At 44.5% G+C, this 27,861-nt stretch overlaps 1 protein-coding gene across 1 annotated transcript in view; it reads left to right on the top strand.

Annotated features, from left to right (window-relative positions):
* ADSS1 (adenylosuccinate synthase 1) overlaps nt 1-27,861 on the top strand; it is a 334,095-nt gene that overhangs the window by 146,263 nt on the left and 159,971 nt on the right. The window contains exon 3 of the mRNA XM_085626248.1: nt 12,730-12,792. Coding sequence (XP_085482374.1) covers nt 12,730-12,792 — 63 coding nt within the window. The remainder of the gene's footprint in view (nt 1-12,729; nt 12,793-27,861) is intronic.

Raw genomic sequence — 27,861 nt, 5'->3', positions numbered from 1 at the left:
CCCAACCACAAATTTATACAAGAAATAAATGTCCTTGCTTTCTAGTAGGGTTTGTGCACCCCAGGGATTGGCAGATTGGGGAAATTAAGCCCTCAATTTACCACACCCAAGGAGACAGAATTTCCGTATGAGATGGTGGGGTTAGTCAGATGCAGTTCAATGGCAGGATGGGACAGCACCACACATCATTCAAATAAACAAAATGGTCTCTGGTGTGATAGTGGGCTTTCTGTCCCTCACAGGGAGGTTGAAAGACTGCATTTCCTCCTTTGGTGGTGAGGTGTAGCTCAATTATAGGAACGGCCATCTGCCACACCCATTAATTAAAACAAATACTCTCTGGCTCACTAGTCGTTTTTATGCTCTCTCCACCTCACTGGGATGGAAAGATTGTAGAGAAACTCCCCAAACTGCTCTCAGTGGATTAGAAAGTCTGCATGATCACCAGAGTGGGGTGATACCTAAGGCCAGGAAAATCCACCCCTGCAACAAAAGTACCCCAAGGGATGTGCAGATTGTGAAAATACAAAGACTGCATTGTCTTATGGGAGGGGAGGAGTATTTAACCATGGTGGGGAGCGTGGATGCCCCATTCATTTTCTCTGGTGCTCAATTGTGTGGATTCCTGCTTGGGGATCATCCTCCTGCAGTGATTCCCAGACAGTGATCCAGAAGGGATCTGTCTGTTCCAATGGTACTGCTTCTGGAACAATACGTACTCGGCTGCTGCAGTCTTCCACTGGAGCAGAATGGCTGGGATGGCTTCTGAGAGTACATTCAAAAACATTAGTGTCCTTTGCACATTGCATATCATTAATAAAAATATCACATTTCGGGAAGGAGAGCAAAAGCAAATGTGTTATCCACTGGAGGGGAAGCGGGAGGGTTGATTAAGGCTCTCTTCTGTGCTGGCTACGAGGTCTTTCCTTCAACTGAGTGGAAGGGAGTATGAAGGGCATGGAGGTGGCATCCTCTGCAATTCAGCAGTTATATTTTTTCTTACTTAGCAATTTTTTTTACACGTAAAATAGTTTTAAAAAAAAGAACACAACACAAAGTACAAGGCACTAAAATGCTTAATTTAAAGATACTTCTAATCAGCATTTGGTTATACTGAATGTGTTGCATTTAGAGAAACCTCTTCAGGATGACCTCCACCTTCATCAAATTCTCACTGCCAAATTCTGAAAGCAATGCACCTTATGGATTTCATTGGAAGCAATTGGTAAGAGGCATTGTTACATACAAAAGGGCCAACAACATGAAGCGAGAGATGTTTATTCCTCTGAAACCCATTGTATGCATCTTTTTATGTGAGTAGCTTTGACATACACCTCCACTTTCAAGCTAAACCCACAAACAAGGTCTAAGATATGTTAGATTACAGGAAGATACAGCGGGCATAGTTACAAGAACATTTTAAAGCTGCGTCAAATTTGGCAGCGCCGTGCTCTAACTTTTTCAAAATATAGAGATGTGCCGTATTCTCAAGAATAAGGTGCATAAATGTAGCTGCCTAGCGCCAATGCAGGCCCACCTGGATCATAGTGCAAGGGTGCCTGCATTGCAGGGAAAGATTATTTATATGCAGAAAGGTGTCCCTTTCTGCACATAAATTGTAACTAATGGCTATATGTTACTTCTATGGGTCCAATTATGATGTCGGTCGGAGGCAACTGGAATTGGAACCGACCGACTCCCGATCAGCGGCTCTGACCCTATAATTAGGATGCGACCGCACATGGTGTGGTCGCATACTCCCATTTCTCTGTGGGAGCTTGTGCTATGGCCGTAAACCCGTGTTGCGCACCGTAACCACAGGACTCAGTGCACTATCATACTCTAGATTCTGCTCTAAAATTATAGTCTGATGTGGTGAGACACTGTGAGGCTGAGCACCGTTGAAGAAGCTGTAGATCCCAGCTGTGGATTGCTGATGGTGATAAAACTGCCTAAACAGACTGGCAACCACAGAGTTCAAGGGTCAAGCTATATTTGTGGTGCAGTCAGGAATTGCGAGGTGAGGACTAATACAGCTCAACAGACTCAAAAGTAGGGACTTTAAAATAATGCTTTGGGGAACACAGACATTATTCTAGTGCTTCAGGCCTAAGAGCCCCTTCTAAGATTAATGGCCCTCAGGAATTCCCCTGTTGGAGCAGTCTCAAAGTCTTTATTAGATGAGAATTCGAGAGATGCAGGATTCAGAATTGCATGCATAGTGGTACACATTGTGGAAGATACCAACAAACTCTAGGGGGCAAATTTACTAACATTTTGAACTGAGTTTGTGACACAAAAGCAACACAATCTGTTGCAAAATGTTGATTAGTGGTTTACTTTCTTTTGCGTTGGAAAGTTGCTTGAAAGTAATGCAAAGCAGTGCTCCACTCTACTTTGCGTTACTTTCCATCAAGGGGGTGTTCAATGGGTAATACATTGACATTACCATTCAACCACCCATTTATTTTGAAAGCAAATCACTATCTATGGACAGCAACAGACAGGCCGTTTGTGCGAAAAAAAATAGCACCTCTGTGAGGCATGTGTTACAGGTGTTAAAAAAGAGAAATCATTTTTCCCCCAAACTTTTCCAACTTTGCTACAGCATACATCCACATTTTAAAATTACCTAGGCATAGTATTTTGTAGTGCGGAGCTGCCCTTCCAATCTATGCTAGACATCACACAGACACCTTTGCATTATAGTAGACATGGCACTATTCTGCTCCCTTCCTCTCATGCGACGCAGCACAGAAACTGAGATTCCTGCACTGTGTTGCGGGATATATTAGTAAATCTACCCCTAGGTTTCCAAATTGAAGGGTGCATAGTAGCAGTGTTCCCATGTCAGTACCAGGGAGGGTCTTAGCTAACCAGGCAACTTTGAGACTTAAGGCCTGATTACAAGTTTAATGGTGAGTTTGACAGTGAGGCGCCGGGTCCGCCCAGCCGCTGCACCGCCAAACCTGTGGTCGGGCCACCTGCCACATTACAAGTCTTTCTCTTGTCTGTCGGTCTTTTTTTGGCATTCCCACAATGGTGCCTCTGAAAATGGGCACCGTAATGGGAATGCCAAAAACAGTTCCAGCACGGCATGGACTATAAAGTCCATGGCGTGCAGGAACTGGTGTGAATGCACACAGGGGGGCACAAGTTGATCTCCCTTTGTTCCCTCTCCACCATGGTTTTCATGGTGGTGAGACCACCATAAAACCGTGTTGGAGAGGAAACTTGTAATATGCTTGGCGGGACTGCAGCAGTCCTGCCAAACATTACTGCCTCTATACCCCCACACCACCACCAGGGAACGGCCGGTCCCTCGTGGTTGTGGATGGACAATGGCTGTCCGACTGCCCTAATTGTAATAGGGTGGTCGGGACACCGCCACCGCCGTGCCCCCGTGAGTCTGCCGGAGCAGGCCCAAATAATATGGAAGCACGATGTAGGCCTTCTGGCTTCAGATGGTTAGAATAGGATACAGGTTCTCTTCTAAACAGATCTCTCAGTCCATCCAGATCATCAAATTGCACAAATTAAAGGGGATGACTAACTCAACCAACTATACTGTAAGGGCCATGAGCATTTGTGTTGGAGAGATATTTAATGTGACTTGTGCTAATAATTCTAAACCTAAACAAGCATTGGCAAAGCCAAAAGGTCTGACATTTTTTTTCTTTTTCTTTTTTAGAGTTGTATATAGTGAGAACTAGACCTGAGACATCGGGTGTCAGAGCCCTTTACATGAGCACCAGTTTAGTTACAGATGGACACATTCATTTTTGTTAGGCACGGGGAGATTAAGTGATTTGCGCAGAATCACATGATGTTGAGAGAGACAGACAAAGGAATTTACAACACCATTAGAAGGAGATAGGAACTGATAAAACTGGAATGTGCATTGTGCACTACACGGATTGAAGAGAGCTACCTTGTGTGCAGATATGCATCTTTTGAAAGAGCAAAATGCAGTCACTCAGAATAAAGTTACCCAGTGACTGAAGTGGGCTGATCCCCTGCTCCATGCTCCATGCTGTATGCTGTATGCTGTAGTGGGCAGAAGCAAAATGTGAATGACACAACAACATATCAATAGATTAAGACAGCTGGTGAAAGCCCCTTTAAACAGGTATATTATAAATAAGGCTCCCTGTTTTTCATTTTTACTGATTTTTACAGATAAATACAGACAGAAAAACATTTATTTCCTTGTCTGTATTTATTTTTCAATGTGGATAAAAACGGTAATTGGGTTGCTTTTGGGTGATTCTAAATACTCTCTGCTATGACTGCCAGGCCAATAGCTGTGTGGATTGATAGGTAAGAGGTTAAAAAGAAAGGGAATTAAGTAATGAGGCTTTAACAGCAGTAGAAATGCACAAGGTTGATACTGAAATTTGAATATTTTCGCATAAGGCACATTGATTTATCTTCTTCGGATGTTCGTAACACTGAAACCTGGCAGACTTTCAAGCATGAGTTCATATTTATTAAAACCCAAAATAAATATTGGTTAATACAGATAAAATTACCAAAAGATAAATATGGATAAATACAGATGGAAATATCAAAAAATAAATACCTTAAAACTGGGAGCCCTAATTATAAATATATATTTTTAAACATAAAAAGGTCTTGGCTAACATCAAACCTAAAAAGTGGAGAAACCGGTAGCGAAGCACCTGCCAAGCCATGATGTAACTCTTAATTGTGCACTGAAGTTGCATTCATGTTTAACTTATCTTATATAATGTTCCACCAGTGTGTGCCCACATGATTGAGTTAGCATCATAGCTTGATGAAATATGTTTCCACAATGGCTGCTTCTTCTATGTGAGACATAGACCGACAATAAACAAAAATTATTGTTCTAAAGTGGACTCTTTTAAATTAATTTGAAAAGCATTATTGGTGAAAATAAGAATTGTTTTACTTTTTCTATCCCTCATGAGGTTGAATTCAGTGTGAAGGCACCATTTTGGGTTTATTTCTGACTATGCATATTATACCTATAATGAGTTCTTAATGTGAGCCATTGCTTGCATGTGAGGCCCATCGGAACTCAATTTTATGAACCAAGACTTTTTTTCCTCATCGTACTTTGACCCAGAGCAAGAGGGAAAAAAAGAAAAATGGGAGAAAGAAGGAGGACGCAAAATATAGAAAACAGTGACAAAGGGAGAAAGCAGGGATGAAAAAGAACTTATAAGAGGAAGATGATGGGCTAGAGAGCTTCTGGTGATGGATGCCCTCATGCCTCTGAACACTTTGCGTTTATTATTTTACAAATTAAGCACCAACTTTTGACACACAGGTTTTCAATGTGTTAACACAGCCAATATCAGGGGCATTGGAGGATGTTTTATTGGGAGTTTCTTATTTAATGAATAACCACTACCACTTCAGACAACTTTTGGGGTCAATCTCCCTTTCCTATTTTAGACCTTTCTTGTTTGACAAGAGTTCTTGCAAGGTTGAAGATAGATTGGAGGGCAGGACTTTTTTGGTCCCCATTCCCAGCAACCGTAGGACCTCTGGTTTATTGACAGAGCAGTGGGGCTGCCTTTCTGGTGAATCAAAAAATTACTTGGAACCTGTAGAACAGTGCCAGTGAGTTGTGAGGCCCTATCTCGGCTAGTCGCCAGTTCAATCTACACTAGGGTAGTAAAGACAAGGAACTCCTTGGCTACCAAAGCCATTGCCTTTCAGGCACTCTTCTAGAAACACTGTAGGAATTAGAAGATGAAAACATCTGTATTCAAGACATGTACTGTGATGTACTATTTGGTTTTACAATCCCAGAAACAACCTTCAATTATGTGTTCCGTTACCACAGATCACATAAAGTGGAAGAAAACTAGTTAGCAGTTCCAGACTCTAATGCCAGCTGGCCTGGCTAGTGCCCCACTGGACTGTTGGATAACCTTCATCTTTAGCAGCCCTTGAAGGGAGAAAAAGAAAGCCCTCAGATACAAACCAAAATGAAGATGTAAACTGGTGATGTATACTACAACAGAAAATCATCAGTTAGAAAATACTGATGGCCTTCCATATGTGCCAAAAAGTGGCAGAAATTGTAGCATAACACTAGTACGAAATCAGTGTATTCAAGAGCACAGAGAAAGCCTAGAATTTGGTGCGAGCAAAAAAATATATGCCTTAAATAGCCTCGGATCAACAACAAACATGGCACAAAATGTTAAAAAATCAAATGCACCTCATTTGAGAGCTCTGTAACAAAACACTTCGGGACCCGATTCACATAGGGACTTACAACTCGTAAAGTTATAAGTGTGGAGGCTCCGCACTCGGGTGGAGCCTTCACACTCAGTAAGGATCTCCGCTCTGAGCACTGCAGTGTTGAGATTCCGCCCGAGTGCAGAGACTCCTCCACAAGTGCGGAGATTCCGCACTCATAAATTTACAAGTCTTAAGTCCCTTTTTTGAATAGGGCCCTTGGAATGTGTTGGCTTAACTCTATGGCACATGCATAAAATTCCACACAAGTACTTCTGCCAGCCTATAAGACTGCTGATGTTGTTCATGTCTAGTCAAGCTTTTCTTTACACTTTTTATGCAGAAAACAGAAAGATACATTTTGCAAAGACTTTGTGGTCAATACAAAGGTTTCACAGCCCCTAAGGTACTGTTTGGGAAAAAAACATAAGGTACAAGTTTAATTTTTCTTTACCTACAACGTATAACATATACAAAGTTCCAAGGAACAGCAGTATTGTACATTCAACAATGTGCTGTAAGGGGCTCAGTTCAGGACTGACTTTAGGATTCAAGATGTGGTAGAGTGTGGTGAGATTGAGTACGCAAGTGGAACAATACTAAGCCAAAGCCTTCAAATCTGGGTCTTGGCAGTGCAGCCGTCAAACAGAACTAATCAAACATTCAATCAATCAATCATTTAATTTGTAAAGCGCACTACTTACCCATAAGGGTTTCCAGGCGCTGGGGGGGGGGGGGGGGGGGTGCTGCTGCTACTGGTCGAAGAGCCAGGTCTTGAGTTGTCTCCTGAAAGTCAGCAGGTCTGGGTGTTCCAGGTCTTGGCGGCGCAGTGGGAGAAGGACCTGCCTCCGGAAGTGGTTCTACGGATGCATGGGACCGTGGCCAGGGCGTTTCCTGTTGGGTACGTAGAAGGAGAGTCGACTGTTGAGATAGGCTGGTCCTGTCTTGTGGAGTGCCTTGTGGGCGTGGATAAGGAGCTTGAAGGAGATTCTCCTGTCGACGGGGAGCCAGTGCAGGTTCCTCAGGTGGGGGGTGATGTGGTCGCGGCGCGGGACGTCGAGGATCAGACTTGTAGCGGCGTTCTGGATTCTCTGCAGTCTGTTGATGAGCTTGGATGAGGCTCCGGCATAGAGGGCGTTTCCGTAGTCGAGTCTGCTGCTGACTAGGGCCTGGGTGACTGTTTTCCTCGTGTTTGTTGGGATCCATCTGTAGATCTTGCGGAGCATGCGGAGGGTGTTGAAGCAGGTGGAGGAGACTGCATTGACTTGTTTGGTCATGGTGAGTTTTGAGTCGAGGATGACTCCCAGGTTGCTTGCGTGGTCGGTGGGGGCCGGGGGGGGGGTCCCCAGAGATGTGAGCCACCATGAGTCGTCCCATGCTGAGGGGTTGGACCCGAGGATGAGGATCTCCGTCTTGTCTGAGTTCAGCTTAAGTCGGCTTTTCTTCATCCATTAGGCGACTGCCTTCATTCCCTGGTGGAGGTTAGATTTGGTGGTGAAAGGGTCCTTGGTGAGGGAGAGGATCAGCTGCGTGTCGTCGGTGTAGGAGATTATGTTGAGGTCGTGCTGTCGGGCGATGCGTGCTAGTTGTGCCATGTAGACGTTGAACAGTGTCGGGCTGAGGGAAGATCCTTGTGGGACGCCGCAGATGATCTCGGAGGCCTCGAACCGGAACGGGGGGAGGTGGACTCTCTGAGTTCTGCCGGAGAGGAAGGAGGTGGTCCAGTCCAAGGCCTTCTCCCGGATCCCTGCGTCTTGGAATCGCGTGCGTAGTGTGCGGTGACGGTAACTATAGGTTATAATATATATAGATTTCTCCTTGGGTGCACCCCCTTCAAATCATTAGGTTTTATTTGTTCTTCTTCTTCCAGCCATTGGATTGAGAGTTGTCAATTACAGTCTGTGCCTGGTAAACATCATTTACCACGAATCCTTTTCCCTGCAGACAATTACAACTAGGCTGTTACAATAACCGCGTTGTAACAATGCATACCATTACTCCGCAAGTCAGAACTACGACTTGCGGAGGGGTTAAAAACCAACACCTTCCCTACTGTTGCACATACTGTAGTTGGAATAGTAAATTATACTATTCCAACATCTAGCGCCCCCCCAGAGCAACTCGTTGTTACGACTTGCGGAGTAATGGTATGAGTTGTTACAACACGGTTGTTGTAATGACAGCGTTGTATAGCATGCGGGGAAAAATAATTCATAGTAAAGTCGCATATTCCTGCACCCACCTAGAGATCTAGCCACTCCGGAGCCCCAGCAGACCCCTCCCCACACCACATATTCAACCTCAGTAATCAACCCATCTGAAAAGAACTCACCAGGGTCCTTAACTCCTCTATCACCATGGTCCACTTCCACCAGAAATGGAAACATTCCGACGTAAAGACGCTGCTGAAGAAGCCATCCACGGACCCAGGGGAACCTAAGCACCACCGACCTATCGCCCTGCTCCCTTTCCCAGCCAAGGTCAAAAAGAAAGCCATCAACGCGCAGCTCACTAGATTTCTGGAGAACCACAAACTCCTGGAACCGTACCAATCAGGCTTCAGAGCTAACCACAGCACAGTGACAGCCCTAGTCGCAGCCACAGACAACATCAGAATGCTATTAGACCACAAAGAGACAGCAGCTCTCATCCTCTTCAACCTCTCAGCAGCCTTTGACACCATATCCCACCACACACTGTTAATTAGACTCGACTCGATCGGAGGACCAGCCCTCAAATGGATTGCATCCTACCTCACATTAAGAATGCAGAAGGTCATCCTACCGCACTACTCCTCGCTCCCTAGGAACATCACCTGTGGTGTACCTCAAGACTCATCATTTAGCCTAACCCTCTTCAAGGCTCACCGCTTAGCCCAACCCTCTTCAATGTATACATGACACCCCTGGCAAACATCATCAAGAGCCACAGACTCAACATCTTCTCCTATGCTGACGATGCCCTACTCATTCTTTCCCTGACCAACAACCCAGCGATCACAAGGACAAATTCCAAAGATGCATGAAAGGTGTGGCCTGGATAAACAACAACTGTCTCAAACTCAATACTCAATAGAAAGGAAAGGACACCCTCTGGAACACCGCATGGTGGCCATTTGAGCTGAGCCAAACCCCCAAACCCACCTAACACGCCCTCAACCTCTGCATCCTCCTCAACAGCCAGCTATCCATGAAGAAGGAGGTCAGTGCCGTCTCCTCCACTTGCTTCCTCACCCTCTGAATGCTCAGAAAGGTCTTCAGATGGCTCCCACATAACACCAGGTGAACAGTCATTCAAGCTCTCGTCACCAGAAGACTATACTACGCCAACTCCCTATGTAGGAATAACATCCCAACTCGTGACAAACCTCCAGACTATCCAGAACACAGCAGCCAGACTCATTCTGGACTTCCCCAGACAGACCCACATCACCCCACACCTCAGGAGAATTCCACTGGCTACTAGTTGCAAAGAGATGTCAGTTCAAGCTGCTTCCCATGCTTACAGGGCTCTACACTACGAAGGACCGGCATACCTCAACAATCTAATAAACTTTTACCAACCTACCAGGAATCTCTGCTCTGAATCCCTCTCCCTAGCAGCCACCGACTCATCCACGGGACGAACAGTGGAGGCCGCTCCTTCTCTCACCTGGTGGCTAAGACCTGGAACAACCTCCATCTGCACCTCAGAGTCTCACCATCGCTCCAGCAGTTTACGAAGGACCTCAAGACCTGGATTTTCAACCAATAGGAGAACAGGCAGCATGCTCTCCTAGTGCCTTGAGACCCTCACGGGTGTTGAAGTTGTGCTCTACAAATCCTACTCGACTGAATGATTGAATCACATTTTAGATCAGCTATTGGGTTGTGTCTTGCTGCCTTCAATTGAGATGCATGAGGGACTACCTTACAGCTGTAACCCTATCTGTTTTTTTCTTGTGGCACTCTCCCATATGTGTCTCACTCTGTTCTTCCTTTTGTATGTAACACCCCTTGCCTTCAATACTACTCTTTGTTTTAGATGATATAAAAAGCTTTAGTGACAAGGCAGCCTTAATTACAATTCCGTCTTTCCTTTTATGTCTTTTATAAAGAATTACTAAGATAATGATCCCTTCTTATTCAACCTTTATGAGGAATATAAACAAATAGTGGATAGTATTGAAGGAAAGGGGGGCCTTTGATATAATCCACCTTTCATTTGTTTGTCTGACTTTAATGCAACTATTGTGCATGCATCACCACATTAAACCAGACCAATTGATTTTGGCAATACTTGTTTACATTTTGACATTACCCATAGTTATCCTCTGATACAAACACTAATGAAAAATATTGGACTCAGACGATTTCATTGGCAAGTGATGAAATGGGATGCAGGTCTCCAAGTACAATGAGAAATTGAGAACCTTTCCAAGTTGCCTCATGAACATGAATTACACTGGCTCACTCTATGTTGCAAAAGACACAGTGACACATGTATAAAATAGTCAAATTGTAAAAAGGTGTAATAAGTCAAGTGCAGTATGCATTTTCAGTAGTAACAAAGGGCCCTAGTAAGCAAAGGGAACATAACTAACTAGGCCGATTTTCTTTACACACTGATTGGTTCGCGACCTGCTCTTCATTTTGTCGTGCAGCTGATGGACTGATAAAAAAACACACTGTAAACTGTACATTCACAGTAAGTCGCAAAATCTCCTGCTTCATTAATATGACTCAGGCAGGGGACATTTTGTAACCCCTTTGAATGTAGGTATGGAGTCTTGCAAAGAACAGCAAACGTCCATCCCTGCATTCACATTCACCGTATGACAACTTTTTTTTAAGCAGCTCCAGTTGCATGTTCCTCTTTGGGAATGGATTTCCTTCCAATATCAGGTGCTGGTAACCTCAGTGGTTTGTGACTGTAACTGTAGTCACAAAGCATAGATATATCGCTGTGACCCATACTAAAATTGTGAGTCGGAAAAACTTTTCTGACTGACAGAAGTGTTGTTCATACATCACAACTTTTTTTTGGGGGGGGGGCAAAATCACAACTTTCTAACATTTGGGTTCAACTTTGCTCTCCATTCATCCTAGACATTATGACACTACTTTCTGAGTACTTTCCCTAATTCACAATTTTTGATTGCTTACTAAAGTGATATAGGGATCTTCATCCCGATTCCTCTAGTTTAGATTTATTAGATTTGCATTGATTTTTGCTACGTTAGTCACTATCCAACTATATTTTAATGGCGTTTAGTTTAACCATTTATTTTATAACTAAATCTACTTTCCATATCTAAATTGTTTTGTTATTTTGTTAATATATACTGCATATCCCAACACCTTTTGCTCATTGCTAACAAGTCATAATGCAAAAATATCTGTGGAGTTTAAAAACTTTGTGAATAGTGCTGCTATTTATGATTATGTCGTTCAGCCATTGATTACAAGTGTACAAAGTAGAAAACCTGAACTGCTGTATTTTGTATTATTGATATTAATATTATTGTTCATAATAATCATAATTATCAAGTTTGTTGAACACATCAAAAATATCCTCCATCAAAATACCAAATATGATATATTATTTGAAACCTGGTGTAACTTGTTCAAGTGAGCTTACTCACTTTGAATATATTTGTATCTTACTGCCAGGACCTTTATTAGTAATAATGTTCCTATCTGAAAATTGCAGCTTTTCATTTTCATTCTTCGTCTGATATGGGTGCAAGAATATCATGGAGGCCGACAAGCCCGATACCAATTGGTTGGACTACATTGCTTGGTCCACTGCCATAGAGGATATTTATTTGTTCACTTTTTTTATGCCATGATACGCACTATTCCCTAAGTAAATTAGGGTGTATCCCTCCCGTCTGTCTTATGAAGACTGATCCCAAAGCATCTTCAAGTGGGTCAAAACACTGATGTCTTCATGCTTTAATGCTTGATTAATTGCAATAGCGATTGGGCATAACCATTGAGACAACTGTTTTCCAATGTACTTTTATTTCGCATCATTGTATAGTAAGATTTTGTTAGTTGTTCTTGACTGTCTTTTGTCCTAAGTCACCTTCACCCTTATGAGAACTATGCTGTTATAACTCACCATTAGGAACCCCCGTATGTGCTTTATGATGTCTTGTTTAAAAAAAAATAGATAATATAGGTCTATATATGTTTTTTCCTTGCAAGTTTGATGTATGCAATTTTCTTCCCACCCCATTGATTGAGGACACAAAGGAGCATTTTCGTAACTTTATATTGAGTTTTAATTTTTTGTACAATTGCTTACAACAGGATCAAGGTTGCTTTAATATAATACAGGCCATTCGGGTGCACCCAGTGTATTTAAATTCTTAACATCAAGAGGTATATAGTACCCAAAATTCTTTACAATTAATAATCATTTTCTGCATAGTGTATGTAGTTTGGGTGTTAAACTATGCTTTTCAGGATAGTCTATTGAAATCAATTGTGTATTGTATTTATTTAGGTAACGGAGTTGTGATACACTTGCCAGGCTTGTTTGAAGAAGCTGAGAAAAACGAAAAAAAAGGTATGGATTAGCACTTTCCCATCTATATGTTTCTCTGTAAATACTTGTAATTTCTAAGTCTATAGTTTGGCGGGTGATGGCACAAAATCAATCTTCTTTCTGAGGTGTTGAAACAAGGTTTCATCTTTGATTATCACTCATGCTCCTGATTGCCTTGAGAATCAAGAGCCTGATTTTATTCAGAGGTTAAAGATCTTCTGATTCCTAGTCTTCAATAACTGAGACTTGACCTCAGCATAAAGACAAGTTCCTCCCCGTGTAAAAGAACAAAGTCTAGCCCTTGAAACTATTTGAATGTTTTTGCATGCCCTTTTCCTCTTATACAACCCAATAGGCCCCATCTCATGTCATGCTTCAATGAAAGCATTGCAAGGACTTTTACCAATGGGGAAAGTTGAAATCTAAAACTTTGAAAAGGAAAACCTAAACTCAAATCATTGCTGTACTTGCTGAAAGTCCTTATATGAGTTGCTATAGTGGTATGTTGATATCTTTGACCATTTGAGCCTGCACAGTTTGTTTGTCTCCTTACCTACTTAGAATTATCAGGTGAAAACAGACTCAATTCCAAATGCATGGTTCAGATTGTGGGAAAAAGTGCTGTAGCTGTTTCCTCTGCAACTTTTCCTCAGCAGAGTTGCTACTCCTTGAGTGACAAATATCCTGCACAATTCCCTTATGTTTGTGTATTAATGTTTTATTTATATGCATGTATTTTTAGTCAGAAAGTGAGTGCTCACTGGTTGTTTATTTACAGATTATCTATATGCACATATTATAACACAAAGAACACTAGTTGATGAATACCAGTTTGAGCTAAGGTATAATTGTAATTATTTTACCTAGGATATTTCCTGAAAGATAGTAGTGATTCTATATCTCATTCTTCATCTTAAGGCTCACAGTAGTTATCACTAAGCAGCAGATGGAACTCTTTTTGGTCCAACAGAAGGCTGTCATTTCAGCTGGAATTTCTCTTGCCAACTCTCCTCTGTTCACAGGTTTTCATTGCATTGAAAACCTGGAGGACAGGATTGGTGAGACGGAGAAGCTTCTGACTCCCGACATTTATATGGATTTGGTGAGTCATGACACTTATATGGAGTGGTCCTTCGCACTGAGGTTTTTTTTTTATCAAGGCATAGGCCAGTTAATATTTCTTTTTTTTCTTTCTCATCTTTTACTTTTGATGCAACAGCTGGGGAGCACTATCCTATACCTGTGCACTACTTTCCTGGGCATTCATCACATACAGTGCACCGGTGGCAGTCTACTGAGTTACTGAGTGCCACAGTTTTCTGCCTCCCCACCAGCTGTGCAATCTAGGGTTGGTGGCTGGACAGAGAAGTGACTTTCTCCGACACTCCTGCCTGCCTGCACTGCAATTGCTAAGCTTAGGCAGTGGTTCAGGATGCCTTTGGGCCCACTTTGTTACCTGCCCCCCCCCCCACACAGAGCCAAGATTCATAGGCCAGGGGCTCACCTGGAGCTATAAACTGGGGTCCTTAAGTTTGTGAGGACCTCAAAGTGGCTTACGCAGCTTAGAGTGGGTAATTGTTTGAAATAGCATGGTTCCGCTTATCGAGTAGCACCCAGAATACTATCCTCCCGGAACGAGGCCCCTCCTCTCTCGACATGACCGCCGCACCAGGTGCCAGCATGGAATGAATACTACTAGAAATATTGGCCATTGCTGCAGATTAAGAGGGCATGAAGACAACCATCTCTGTCTTGGCCACCAAGACCAAATCCATTAGGGCGGACATAGCAGGATTTCATACCCACGTTGACGATCTTACTCAATGTGTCTCTGCAATGGAGGATCACCTCAACACTGTACCAAAGAGAGACCAGGAACACCTGTATCTTCACAGCAAAGTCATCAACCTGGAGGACAAAAGCTGAAGAGACAACGTTCACTTCTTTGGGTTCCCAGGATATGTGGAGGGCCCTGACGTCAAATCCTTCCTGAGGGACACACTCCCGAAACTCATGGGTCTGACCTTTGACCCCACTTTGGAGATGCAGAGGGCCCATCATTTTAGACCACCTTGTAGCAAGGATCCACCCATCCACTGCCACTTATTGCCTGCTTCATACGCCACGAACATGCATGACAACCGTTTTTCATGGCAGCCCGGACTCACGGTCAGTATGCATAAGAGGGACTTGAGATCCAAATTGCAGCAGATTTCTCCAAAGAAACTAATGAACAATGCAATTCCTCTCCCTGAGACGTATTCTTCAACAAATGGACATTAAGTATGGCCTTTTCGAACCAGCACTCTTTCCCATCACCAGGGACGGCATTTCAAAGGAATTAATCGACCCAGAAGACCTTCATCGCTTCTTAGATGGTCTCACCTCTGCTCCTAGAGACAATCCCACTCTACCTTCGCCAACACTTCCTGCACCCTCCAGAGGACCCTGCCGGAACTCAAGAGGCTCCTGCAACAGCGGAAGGGACCCTGATAGAACCGCCCGCTCTGTGGGAGACAGAACCCAAACTCTTCAGGCAGTGGTAGCACTACCTCAGGAACAAGACAGGGGCAAATCCCGATCCCCTGTTAGGCCCGCACCTGCAGATGGGAAGGCGTCCTGAATATGGCATATTCTGGCCCTTGGGGCATGCTTGCAGCACAGGGACCGTAATGCTGGGAAACTACAGGAGATCCAGGTGGCAAATTACTGGCCTATTTACGCATAACACTGTTTCATTACATACTTTAATGGTCTTGTCTCTTAATACCTATCTGCCATGTGCATGCATCTTATTTGCTCTTAGTTCTGAACCTCACACACCACAGCATATCTGACTTCGGGAGCCTCCCGATTTGATCCCCCTTATTGGATGTTGCTTCTCATACATCACGGAGCTGAGTTCGCAATACTGAGCCCTAGTGACCAGACATGCTCTGTAACAACCCTTACCGCAGCACTATCCTCCCCCTCCTTCCTCCCTAGACACTTTCAGCAGACATGATTAGCACATCATCAATGTAATGTTCCCTAGGCTTAGGGAACGCGGGCGGAGTACCGCCCCTCTCTCTTTACCTGACTCCATCTAGGATTCTAGGGCATAACCATACAACCTCCTCCTAGTTGTGCACGAACCCTGGACACATCTCGAACCTCTCCATCACCTACACCCTCGCCAACTCAACACCCCATAAATGGAACCGATAGGATCCAATTAAGCCCGTCACCTACTATGTCATACCCGCTATGGGCGAGTTACCACTCCCCATCGCACTCCCCACGTCCCCACAGAGGGCTCGGAACCCGCAGCCTCAAGACCACTGTCCACTCTACTAACCGCACATCTCTCTCACCACCCTTTGCCTCGCAACCAGCTGCTTATCACAACCACACCCCCCCACTCATGTGGACCTTGCAAACCCTCCAACTACTTACCCCCCGTAACTGCTGACACGCCCCTGTCTCCAACCACGACTGCCAGATCGGACTTTTATGCTTCATACCATCGCTGTCGCCCGAACGGGTACCCACCCTGGCTTGTCTTGGCCCGCAAGCCTAGACCCGCATCAAACAGCCCCACAATCTTAGACTCGCACCAGACTTATCCCTCATCTTCCCTCCCCCGCACATTTACCGGTCCCCTCTTTGACTCTCCCACTAACGTATACGTTGGTTACTTCTGGACGCACATCCCTGATATCCTTGACCGAACTCTATTGGCCTCTCTGCCTACAGGACTGCATCTTTCCCTGCCTAACCTAGATACCCCCTCTCCTCCCTCTTTTCCATCCCTTTCCATACTCTATTCCTCTCTATACCCTGCTTTCTCCTTCTGCGTCTTACTCACTACTCCCCCTCTTCTCCTGCTAAGTACCCATATACGCCGCTCCCCTGTTCTTATAGTCCCTTCATTACTTCACACTCTCCTGTGTAATCCCATATCCACCCCCACAACACCCCCGTACACAGATGACCGGACTCTTCACTGGCACCCTAGAACACATGGCATCCCACAATACCCTTACTCCACACCCGCTATGTGTCCTTTTGTGGAATGTCAATGGCCTCAGACACTACATAACATGAAAAAAAGTACTCTTATTATCTACAAACTAAAAAAAACAACATTGCGCTTTTACAGGAGACGCTCCTTGCGACCTTGAAGTCTGATAAACTCCAACGTGATTTGGTGGGTCGAGTGATCCACAGCAGCGTGGTAGCACCGCCCACCTCTGGGGGGGGGTCAGCCACAGAAATGAAAAGTTCTGATTCTCCTCCGGAAATTGCTGCCTGTCACAGTCATAAATATATGGTCCGACCAAGGCGGTAGATACACATTCACCAAACTCCAAATAGGATATAGGTACCTCTGTGTAGGATCAGTGTATGCCTCCACGGGGACCAGTCACTATATTTTACTGCAACTAAACCACTGCTTGCAGAGATAGGAGCGTCTGGATACATAATAGGGGCAACTGGAACCTGGCCTGCGACGCTGTGTTGGATAAGACAGGACCCTTAGACAAGGAAAACAATGGTGATAGGTCCCTGCTAGGTGACATTGCTCTAGCTCACGGCCTACACATAAGAAATTCATGTCCTGGTACATGGGACCCAATCTAGATTGGACTACTTCCTCATATCCCAATTGTAGGCAAATCCTGCATGCTAAAAGCTGCCCTCTCCGACCACTCTCCGGTCCTGCTGTCCCCAGACGTAGGCCTCATCTCCAAGGGCAGCAAACCTTGGCGCCTGAATGTTCAGAGATACCGCTTCCCACAGGGCAAGAATTTACTATGTACACACTTCTCTACCTACCTGACGGACAACGAGGAATCAGTGGACTCACGCAGGACTTTTTGAGCAGCAGCAAATGTTACCATCCATGGACAGCTCATGAAAGATGCGTCAATAGCTAACAAACAGGCGTCCCTCCGCCACACCGAACTAGAAACCCAGATTGCCTCTCTCACTCGTCTTTATTCCAGTCAAACTTCGGTGCCTAACCGTCGCTGCCTAAAGCTGGTACGTATGGCCCTCAACAACCTCTTCACCTCCAAAGCCGAGTACGCTCTCCAATGCCTACAAGGAAGGCACTACAAGCAGGGGGAAAAAGTTGTCCGTTTGCTAGCAGCGCAGGTACGGCAATGGGAAGCCACAATGGCCATCCCAGCCATATAATCTGAGACAGGGGAGACCCTTACTAGACCCCAAGATATAGTTAATGTGTTTTCCTCATTCTATGCACGCCTTTACACACCGGTAGCATCGGCCAACGTGAAACAGATATCCACGTATCTCGAGCGCACCAATCTTCCTCGCTTGACTGACAAAGGCAGAGAACACCTGGAAGGGGATATTAGTAAGGATAAAATGCTGGCAGCCATTGCTAACCTGCCCTACCACAAGGCGGCGGGTGGGGACGGCTTCCCTGCATCATATTACAAATGCTCCAGAGAGGAAGCAATTGGCACCCTGCACGCTGCCCTACAGGAGGCCGGAAGGACGGCCTTCTGGGTCCTCTCTCCAAATGGGTGGTGTTTGCGGTCTTAACCAAGCCAGAGAGGGATCTGCTACTGTGTGGCAGTTATGGTCCCATCTCCCTCCTGATTGGGGATATTACAATACTGGCCAGCATTCTAGCTGCACGCCTGAAGAAGGGCATTCCTTCTCTCATCCACCATACACGGGTTGGCTTCGTTTGGGCTGTTCCTCCTATGTGCCTTAACCCATACCTTGTGGACTGCAAAAGAGCTGCCAGATGATCTGATAGCCCTCTACCTCGTTGCAGAAAAGGCATTCAACTGCTTAGACTGGAGTTACCTTTTCGCCACTATGAAACGTTTCAAGCTTGACAACCAGTTCATCTCCAAGGTCCGCTTACTGTACAACTGCCCCATGGCTCAGGTCAACTGCAGAGGGATTTTGTTGGATGTCTTCAAATTACAGAGAGGTACTCGTCAGGGCTGCCCACTCTCACCCCTCTTATTTCTACTGGCCATGGAACCCTTGGCCTCTGTCATTCAAAATTCACTGTGTGTAGCAGGCATCTCTATCACAGGCGGCCTCTCTAAAATATACCTATATGCAGAGGATATCCTACTCACCCTTAGGGATCTAACACATTCCCTACCAGCACTACTAAAAATCATAGAAGAACTGCGGTCCTATCGGGTTACAAGGTAAATTGGGATAAAAGCAAAGCCCTCCCACTTTTCTCAGGCACCACTAAGGCAGTGATTCATGGCTACCCCTTTAGATGGAAGTCCTCATGGCTAAAGCACTGTTGGATACTGGTCAATAGAGGTCTGGATGTAATGGTGACAGATTGTCAACCCTTATAGCGCTGATGAAAGCAGATTTTCGATAAGTGGTCCCTATTAGGATTCTGCATGTGGGGTAGAGTTCAAGCAGTAAGAATGGCCATGTTGCAGCGCGTCACCTATATCCTAGGAATGCTTCCCATAGTGGTACCCTTAATGACTCTACATCTAATCAATGCATGAATACGGACCTTCGTCTGGGGCACCGCTCGCCCCAGTTTAGCTTCCTTCTGTAACTCATGGACTGCTGCTCCTGCGGCGGCCTGGGCTTACCATCTGTAGAACACTATACCTTAGCCCTGCACCTCTCTCAGCTCGCCTACCTGCTCCCGGAGACACCGCCCCCCCCTTAGTGGGTGGAAATGGAAAGATCACTTCTCAATTAAGGGAAGACCTAGACCCCTGTACGGGGATCCTTCCCCACTAATATCAGCCCAGCATCCTGTGATGCAGGCCACACGCAAAGCATGTCACCGTCCGCATCGCCTTCTGGGCATTAACTATCACCTACACACCAAGGCGCCGATCGGGGGCAATGACAGCATCAGAATAGACAAGCGGAAACTTTACTGGCCTGTATGGAAAGCTCTGAACATAGGACCCTTGTACCAGGTGATACTAAATGGTGACTTAAAACCTTTCGCTCAACTACAAGAGTAATTTAGGCTGCCCTTGCAACAGGCCTGGCAATACCTGCAGCAGCAACACTGCCTGCTGCGCTGCCTCGGCCCCGACTTTGGATCCTGCCGTCCTCTCTGATAGTGGAGTATCTGTCACTGTGGGGCAGACACAAAGAAGTGATGTCTGGACTCTATAGCACCCTGACAAACCATCTGTTCTTGCAACCTCTCCTGCAGAGCCTCCGTGCCAAATCGCAAGTACGGCTACAATGCACAGTTGAGGAGGAGGACTTGACAGAAATGGTAGAAGCCCTGGATAAGGGAATTTGAGAGGCTTGGCTAAAATTCTGCCTCTTTAAAAACCTCTACGGTTGGTATTGGACCCCGGTGAAATTGCACAAGGCTGGCCTACTACCCCACTCCAGGCGTTGGAGGTGTCCAGACATGTGCTGTGACATCCCCCATTTACTTTGCGGGTGCCCCTCTATCCAACCTTGTTGATCTTACATAGGGAACACCCTAGGAGAGGCAATCCCCCTCCATCTACTCCTCCAACCTCCAGTTTTCCTTCTGCATGACACCGGCAACACTCCAGACATCAATTGACCACAGTGTCGCCTCCTTCACACAGTGCTATCCACAGCCAAGCTCTCTAACCTTCGGAAATGGAGGTCAGCCACCCCCCTCACAAAAGGCCAGGAAGGTGATAATGATCCAAACGGTGTCCCACAAACACGCTATTTATGGACTACAGGACCAGATGAAGGTCTTCACTCAGACGTGGCCCCCTTCCTCAGAGAAGCTGCGCTCTAACGCCCTATGACCCTACTCAGCCCAACTTGAGCCATCAGTCTGGAGTCCATGAGTAAAAGATATGACCAGCTCCCCCATCCTCTTCCTCCCCTCTTCTCATTACTGATTACTCACTCCACTGCATCCCCTTCTCTTACCCTTTTCCCCACCTTCCCTTCACTCCCTCTTCCCCTTGCCACCACTCTTGCTTCCTTCCACTTATCTTTTGTCTTTTTCACCTCCCCCACCACTCCCTCTCCCCTGCCGCCCCCCTTTTACCCTTCCCACCTTTCCCACTGCCCACCATCTCCCCCCCTTATCTGATCGATCCACAATCACCACTCGGTCACGTAGGCAGACACCTATCATCCCCTACCCCCTACCCAATAAGAATAGCCATCAACTCATCTCCGAAAGCGGAAACACTAACTCTTCATGTGGGGATACAGCCTACACTGCCCCTTTAAGCAGTGCATCGAAATTATGTTCACCTCAAAGTGCGGACACATCCCCCTTTATTACATTGTACATCCGCTGCCTCACCTTACCTCCTCTCAACACCACCTGATATCTGCAATATACCCCACACCAGGATTAGACCAGGGACTGTCCCTACTCCTTTCCTGCCCTTTCCTTCCTCCCACCCCCCTCTTTCCTGCCCCACTCCGCTTATCAACCCATTCCAACACAAGATCTTTCCCCTTTTCCGCCACGAGCATACACTGCCGTGGTCACAGTACATATCCTACCAAATGATGCCCCCTAGACAACACTCATGAAACATGCTGTCTGCAACCGGAAGTTCACAATCTACCGACTGTCATGAGTTGCTCCAATGCTGATCTTGAAGGTGGTCCTATCTGTATAAGCCCTACTATTTCCCACACTCTCCCCTCTCTCCACCCAAACTGCACACCCCTTCAACACTTTTCCTCTCATTAGTATACAGATGTATCTGCCATGCTGTAACTGGATTCATGTACTATGATGTACTGCTGTACCATTGCTTCATTGTTATGTTCTCCCCCTAGCCCCCCATGAAATCAAATAAAAAATTACGTCACAAAAAAAAAAGAAAAATCATGGTTGCCGAGCATGCTATGGGCACTTAAAGAGAAGCAATTAATCTTGCATGGAATATTCCAAGCATCTTGAGTGCCTGACTTCCAGGGCAACTGCCACCAGTCTAAACAGCCCACTCACAAGCAGCTCCTGTGTTTTAAGATATCTTAGACCCCAATATAGTCATTTAGATGCAGTTTTTTGTCTTGGGGTTCTTGGTGGAGAGCTCTTGCCAAAAGAAGTGCTTTGGTGGGGGTTATTGACACTCAAAACCTACAGGCGGTCATTCCTGGATGGTTTTCTACAGACCCTAGCACTGCTTTAGTGGCCTGCACTTGCCCTCCTGTTCTTCCTTGGTGGTCGCCTGACATGAGGTCTCCAGGCAACAGCTCTAAAGGTTTTCAGGCAGAGCAGTCTCCCTGCCTGCACTCCCCAAGCACAAAGGCAATGAGACACTTGCAAGAAGCCTGTATGTCCAGCAGGAGCCAGTGATATACTTTTCTGGTACACTCAAAAACAGAACCAAGCCACAGATGACCGTGGAGATCTCCTTCTTTAAGCATCCTCACTAAGTCCACCCTCTTCTGAATCCTAACGCTACAGGTAGGATTCATTGGTGTGCTGATTCGTCATTCTGCTTCCGTTGCTCCTCTTCCTTTCAACCCTTCCTACCAATGCAGGGGTTTAAAAATGGAGGTTGAGTTCTATAGAATCTGTGGCCTGCCCACTGAATCCAATGATGTCACATTTGGTATGTCTCTAACTAGAACTTTCAAGGATCAGTCCCTTGGCTTCCAGCCCCTTGCACAGCAAACTGGAAAGAATGCAATATGACAGCTGAGGACACAAGTGCAGCACACCTTTCCTCTGAGCCATGTTGTCACACTAAGGTCTGGTTTTCTCCCTCTATGACTTCAAAGAAAATCCTGTGGTGGCTGGAGCCCATGTTTTTCTGTCCTCCCAATGTAGGAATGTCCTGCAACTTCTTGACAGGTGGGTGCTGCTAATTTCACAATAGATTTCACTCCAGCCCTCTCCTTGTGCCAAAAGTAATCTAATCCCCTTCCTTGAATGAGCCTATTGTACCAGGGAACTTGGTTCACAAAGTATGTAACTTACCAAGTAGGGCCACTCAAAGCATAAATACCGTTAAGGCAGTCTCCAGTAAATATGCCTAAATTATAAATATATAAACAAACTTATACAGAGTAAAACAAACAGTTAGTATGGCTTTTTGAACCTGTAAATGATAGGGAAAGGCATGACAGACCTTCTTACATCTTGCCAGAAGAAGATCTGTTTTAGGCACACTTTATCCAGAGTTCAAACCATTTTAAAACTACTCCTTTACATTACGGCAAAAAAGATAGGGGGCCTTTCTTCCTAGATTTAAAATTGAAAAATATGGCCTTAGAAGACCTCAAGTAACTTGATCTTGGCCCTGCCGTGACTGTGCCTCATGTGTCTAGATGGCAGTCTGAGTCAGACAACACTCTTTCCCGCTCAGTGTTTACTCACTTGTTGATGCTTAACTTGTCCTCTGGGGCTTACAGCTCAAATCCAGTGTACCTTAGAAAATTAGTGAAACTACATTAGCAAGAGTTTCTAAAAGCAGAGGTCCAACAGCCAGTGGACAAAAGTGAAAAACTGATGTTTTTTCACAGGTTAGAACTTACTTTCCGACACTGTTGACTGTCTGACATGTTGGCCATGAAAGGCTACGTCCATCACTTTCCCCTGCAGTTCTTAGACGGCCAGTGATATCAGATTTTCCTCAACCTAAATGACAAAGCAATTTACCACCTTTACAGGTTTGGGCCACCAGGTGATATAATTATGTTTAACATAAAGAGTGTGACATACTTTCATATGAAAGATTGTAGAGCCTTCTCCAAGGACCATTCCTCCTACAATGAGCTACTCTCAAGCATATCGCCACATTCCAGCAGATATAATTACAATGACTCCTAGCACACGAGATATTAGAACTGGTGCCTGGAGATGTGGCCGCTCCAACTATTGAGCCAAGATATCATGATATATGTTAGGCCTGACCACTTTTGGTGTGATATTCCCTTAGACATTTTGCTTTCTCTACCCTTTTTCTGCTGAACCTGTTTTTTTTGTCTTTAAGAGGCTGTACACTTTACCCCTGCTAACAAGCTTTCGAGGGCTTGTGCTTTCTCCCTTAAACATGGTAAAATTAGCTTACTCATAATTGCCACATATAATATTACTTATAAGTCCCTAGTATATGGTACTACCTATACTCAGGGCCTGTAAATGAAATGCTGGTATTGGGCTGCATAACTCATTGCGCCACCAGCTAAAGTAGTTTCTTAAAGCATGTCTCAGATCTGCCACTGCAGCTTGTAGTGTACTTTCAAACTGCCACTTTGACCTGGCAAAATGCACCTTTCACCAGGCCCAAACCTTCCTTTTTAATAGTTATAAGACATCCCTAAGGTAGGCCCTAAAGGCCCAGAGGGCAGGGTGCCTCGTAGGTTATGTGTTTTTAAGTTTTACAAGTCCTGACAGTGAGAAACTCCTAAAGTTAAGCAATCAATCAAGCTTTATTTGGTTAATAAAAACAAATCATAAAAAGCACATATATATCAAATACAATAAAAGAAACAATTAAAAATAAAATGTAAAACCGTATGTATGAGGAAGAGCTTTTGCAAGATCCAGAATTTCAAAACATTACAGAAGTTTTCAGCAACAGGGAGACTAAGAAGTCTGTTATGCCGCATACTTTGGCAACTTCCATATTAGTACAAATGCAAAAAGTCTATTTTATGACCACTAAAAATTATTGCACGAGAATTGCGATTCTCCTATTAACATGACTAGAGAATCTGGATTTCATTAAAGACACGGAGGCTAACATTATGCATATCACTTTTAATGCGTCTCCAAGCAGCCGCCTACATCATAAAGCAAGTGTTCCATATAGAACGTTATGGATAAACAAAAGGCATGAGACCACAACATTAAGCCTCTTTTAAATGGCGTAAAACCGGATAAGTTCCACTAAAAACTTGAAACTTTAAGGTGTGGAAACGGAGTAAACTTCCTTAAAGAGATGCAAACATCTTTGATAAAACATCAGGGAAGGCAGGAAGCCGAGGATGATGAAGGAGAAGAAGTCCGAGTCTTGAAGTTATGAGAGATTATCTGAAAAAAATAGAAAGCCATGTGAGTAAATACTGATAAAATAAAGGATAAATTAGGTGAGCAAGCAAAGTGATTAGGACAAGCGTAAATGCGAAAAAACATAAATCAGATTTCATGTCAATAAAAGTATATACAATTTAAATTCAGACAAAATAGATATGTTATACTGAAGATGTAAGATTAAATGGGAAAGAGGAGGGAGGGATAATGTTAGCCTCCGTGTCTTTAATGAAATCCAGATTCTCTAGTCATGTTAATAGGAGAATCGCAATTTCATTACAAGATCGGAGGCTACCATTATGCATGTTGGTAGCTTTGTAAGACTACGTCGGACATATGAGGAATTGGTTTGCAATAATGCTGAGCAAATGTTCTAGCATTCGACCAGTCAGCAGCCTTAAGGATATCGTCCAACTTACCTCCAGACCAGAAAGATTTACTGGCCATTGCACCTCTGATAGAGTGAGCTATTAGATCAATACCTGCTAGGTTCATAACAATTTTAACCCACCTAGAAATAGAACTAGAGGAGATAGCTCTGTGAGGTTTAACAAAGGAGATGAGTAGCTGAGTCACACCTGAAGGGCGAAGAGAATTCATTCTACAATAGTATTCTTTCATACAATCAACCACGCAGAGTTTAGGGGAAGAATCAAAATGAGGGTAAAATATGGAATCGGATACAGTCTTTGTTCTTTTAAAGATATCGAAATTGACTCCGAACATGTTGTATGATCTATTAGATATTTCAAGAGCTTTAACATCAGAGACTCTACGACAGGAAATTAAGCAGAGTAAGGTAGCGAGTTTGATAGAAAGGCTTTTATTGTTCAGAAGGGTATTAATAGGCCAGTTTGAAAAAAGATTAAGAATTAAGTTGACATCCCAGAGGGATTGATATCTAGGTCTAGGGGGGTCTCCTGAGTCTGATGATTTTGAGAACTCTGCAGATAATTGCATTTTTACCAATTGTTTTACCATTAACGAGGGAATGTCCTGCGGAGATGGCAGATCTATAACAATTAATAGATCTATAACTAAGGCCTCGTTCGAATTGTTCTACGAGAAAATTGATTATGTCAACGATAGGTGCTTCAACGGGATCCAGATTCCTATCCAAGCACCAACGAACCCATGATTTCCAAATGATGTTATACCGTTAGTGTGTGCCGGGAGCCCAAGACTCCCCGAGGAGAGTTGAAGCTGTTGACGAAAGTCTTGAGAGATCATTGGATCTCCTGACACTCTCCAGGCAAGAAGGGTCAGCTTCCCTGTTTGAACCATGGGGTGAAGATGATCGTCTATGTCTGTAAGAAGATCCACTAGGGAGGGAATTAGAAATGGAAGGTCGTAAGTCATTTCCAAGGCAGTTGGAAACCAAGCCTGAGAAGGCCAAAAAGAAGTGATTAGGACGATCGAGCATCGATGTTATCTGACTTTCTGAAGGACCCTCTGGACCATTGAAAAGGGGAGAAAGGCGTAACCGTTGGTGCCTTGCCAAGGTTGAAGGAAGGCATTCACTGCCAGAGCACCCGGGTCTGGCATCCAACTGTAGTAATTCTGGATTTGGCAAGTCAACCTGCTGGCAAAGAGGTCTATTCCAAGAGGACCCCATAAGTTGTTGAGAGAACAGAGACGTTGAGTTTCCAATCGCTGTAGTCTAAGAGGAACCTTGAGTTCCAATCTGCGGATACATTTGTTTTTCCTGGGAGATATTCGGCTCTTAGAGATATTTTGTGTTCCAAACAGAACATCCAAAGTTTTTTGGCTAGATTCGAGAGGTCTGTAGATTTGGTTCCGCCTAGACGATTTATATAGGCAACTGCGGAAATGTTGTCCATCTTTAGAATGATGAATCTGCCCTGAATGGATTGTTTGAAACTCATCAAGGCATAGAGGCCGGCTGTCAATTCCAAGAAATTTATGTGGTGTGAGGATTCTTGCAGAGACCAGAGTCCGCCAGTGTTCTGGCCTTGGAAGCAAGCCCCCCAGGTATGAAGGCTGGCATCTGATTCTAAAACAAATTCTGGAGTTGATCCAAAAATTGCTTTGCAATTCCATTCCTCTAGGTTGTCTAACCACCAGTTCAGTTCTACTCTTGCTTCTTGGTCTAGTGAGATGAGGTCCCCGTACCAGAGGCCCGATTGAAGGGCTCTGGCTTTTACTCTCTGAAGGGCACGATAATTTAACGGGCCTGGAAAGATAGTTTGTATGGAAGAAGAAAGGAGACCTAGTAATCTGGCTAATTCCCTTAAGGAAAACTTTTGAAGTTTTAGAATGTGTCTTATCTCTTTCTTGATTTTTGATATTTTCTTTGGTGGGAGCAGAAGGAGGCATTTTATGGTATCTATGGTAAAACCCCAAAATTCCAGTTTTCTGGAAGGAGAAAGAATTGACTTTTCTTTGTTTATGATGAACCCCAGGTTTTCTAATAGGTCCATCACAGTTTTCAGGTCTTGAAGGATTTGAGAGTGGTCTTGAGATAGGATGAGGATATTGTCTAGATATAGTATCATGCGAATAACTTTTTCTCTTAGGGATGAAGTGATTGATCTCATTACCTTGGTGAAACCCCAAGGGGCTGAAGAAAGAACGAAAGGGAGTGCTTTGAATTGGAAGAGATGGTTTTTTCCATAAGAATTAAAGGAAGGGTTGGTGAACTTTGGCCATGGGGATGGTAAAGTAAGCGTCCTTCAGATCTAATTTTACGAGCCAATCTCCCTCTAGGAGGAAGTCTCTGAGGAGGGGAATACCCTCCATTTTGAAGTGTCTGTAAACGAGGTATTTGTTGAGATGCCTTCGATTTATGACGGGTCTCCAACCTTTCTCTTTTTTTTCACAAGGAAGAGGGTGCTTATAAATCTTAACGTCTCTAGAGGGACTTCTACTATAGCGCCCTTCTGAAGCATGGTGGAGATTTCTTCCTCTATTATCTTTTCTTGATCTAGGGTAAGATTCATCTCTCATGGGAAAGAAGACTGGTAAGGAGTTTCGGTAAAGTCTATCATAAACCCTCCCACAGTATTTAAAACCCATGGGTCTTGGGTTATCAATTTCCAATTGTTGAAGAAAAGTTTGAGTCTGCCTCCTACTTTGGGGGAATGGGGAGGAGGAGG

The sequence above is a fragment of the Triturus cristatus genome, chromosome 9 (assembly GCF_964204655.1).
Source record: "Triturus cristatus chromosome 9, aTriCri1.1, whole genome shotgun sequence".
Taxonomy (NCBI): Eukaryota; Metazoa; Chordata; class Amphibia; order Caudata; family Salamandridae; genus Triturus; species Triturus cristatus.
Note: the sequence above shows the minus strand (reverse complement) of the source record. Positions and strands in the feature narration are given on the sequence as shown.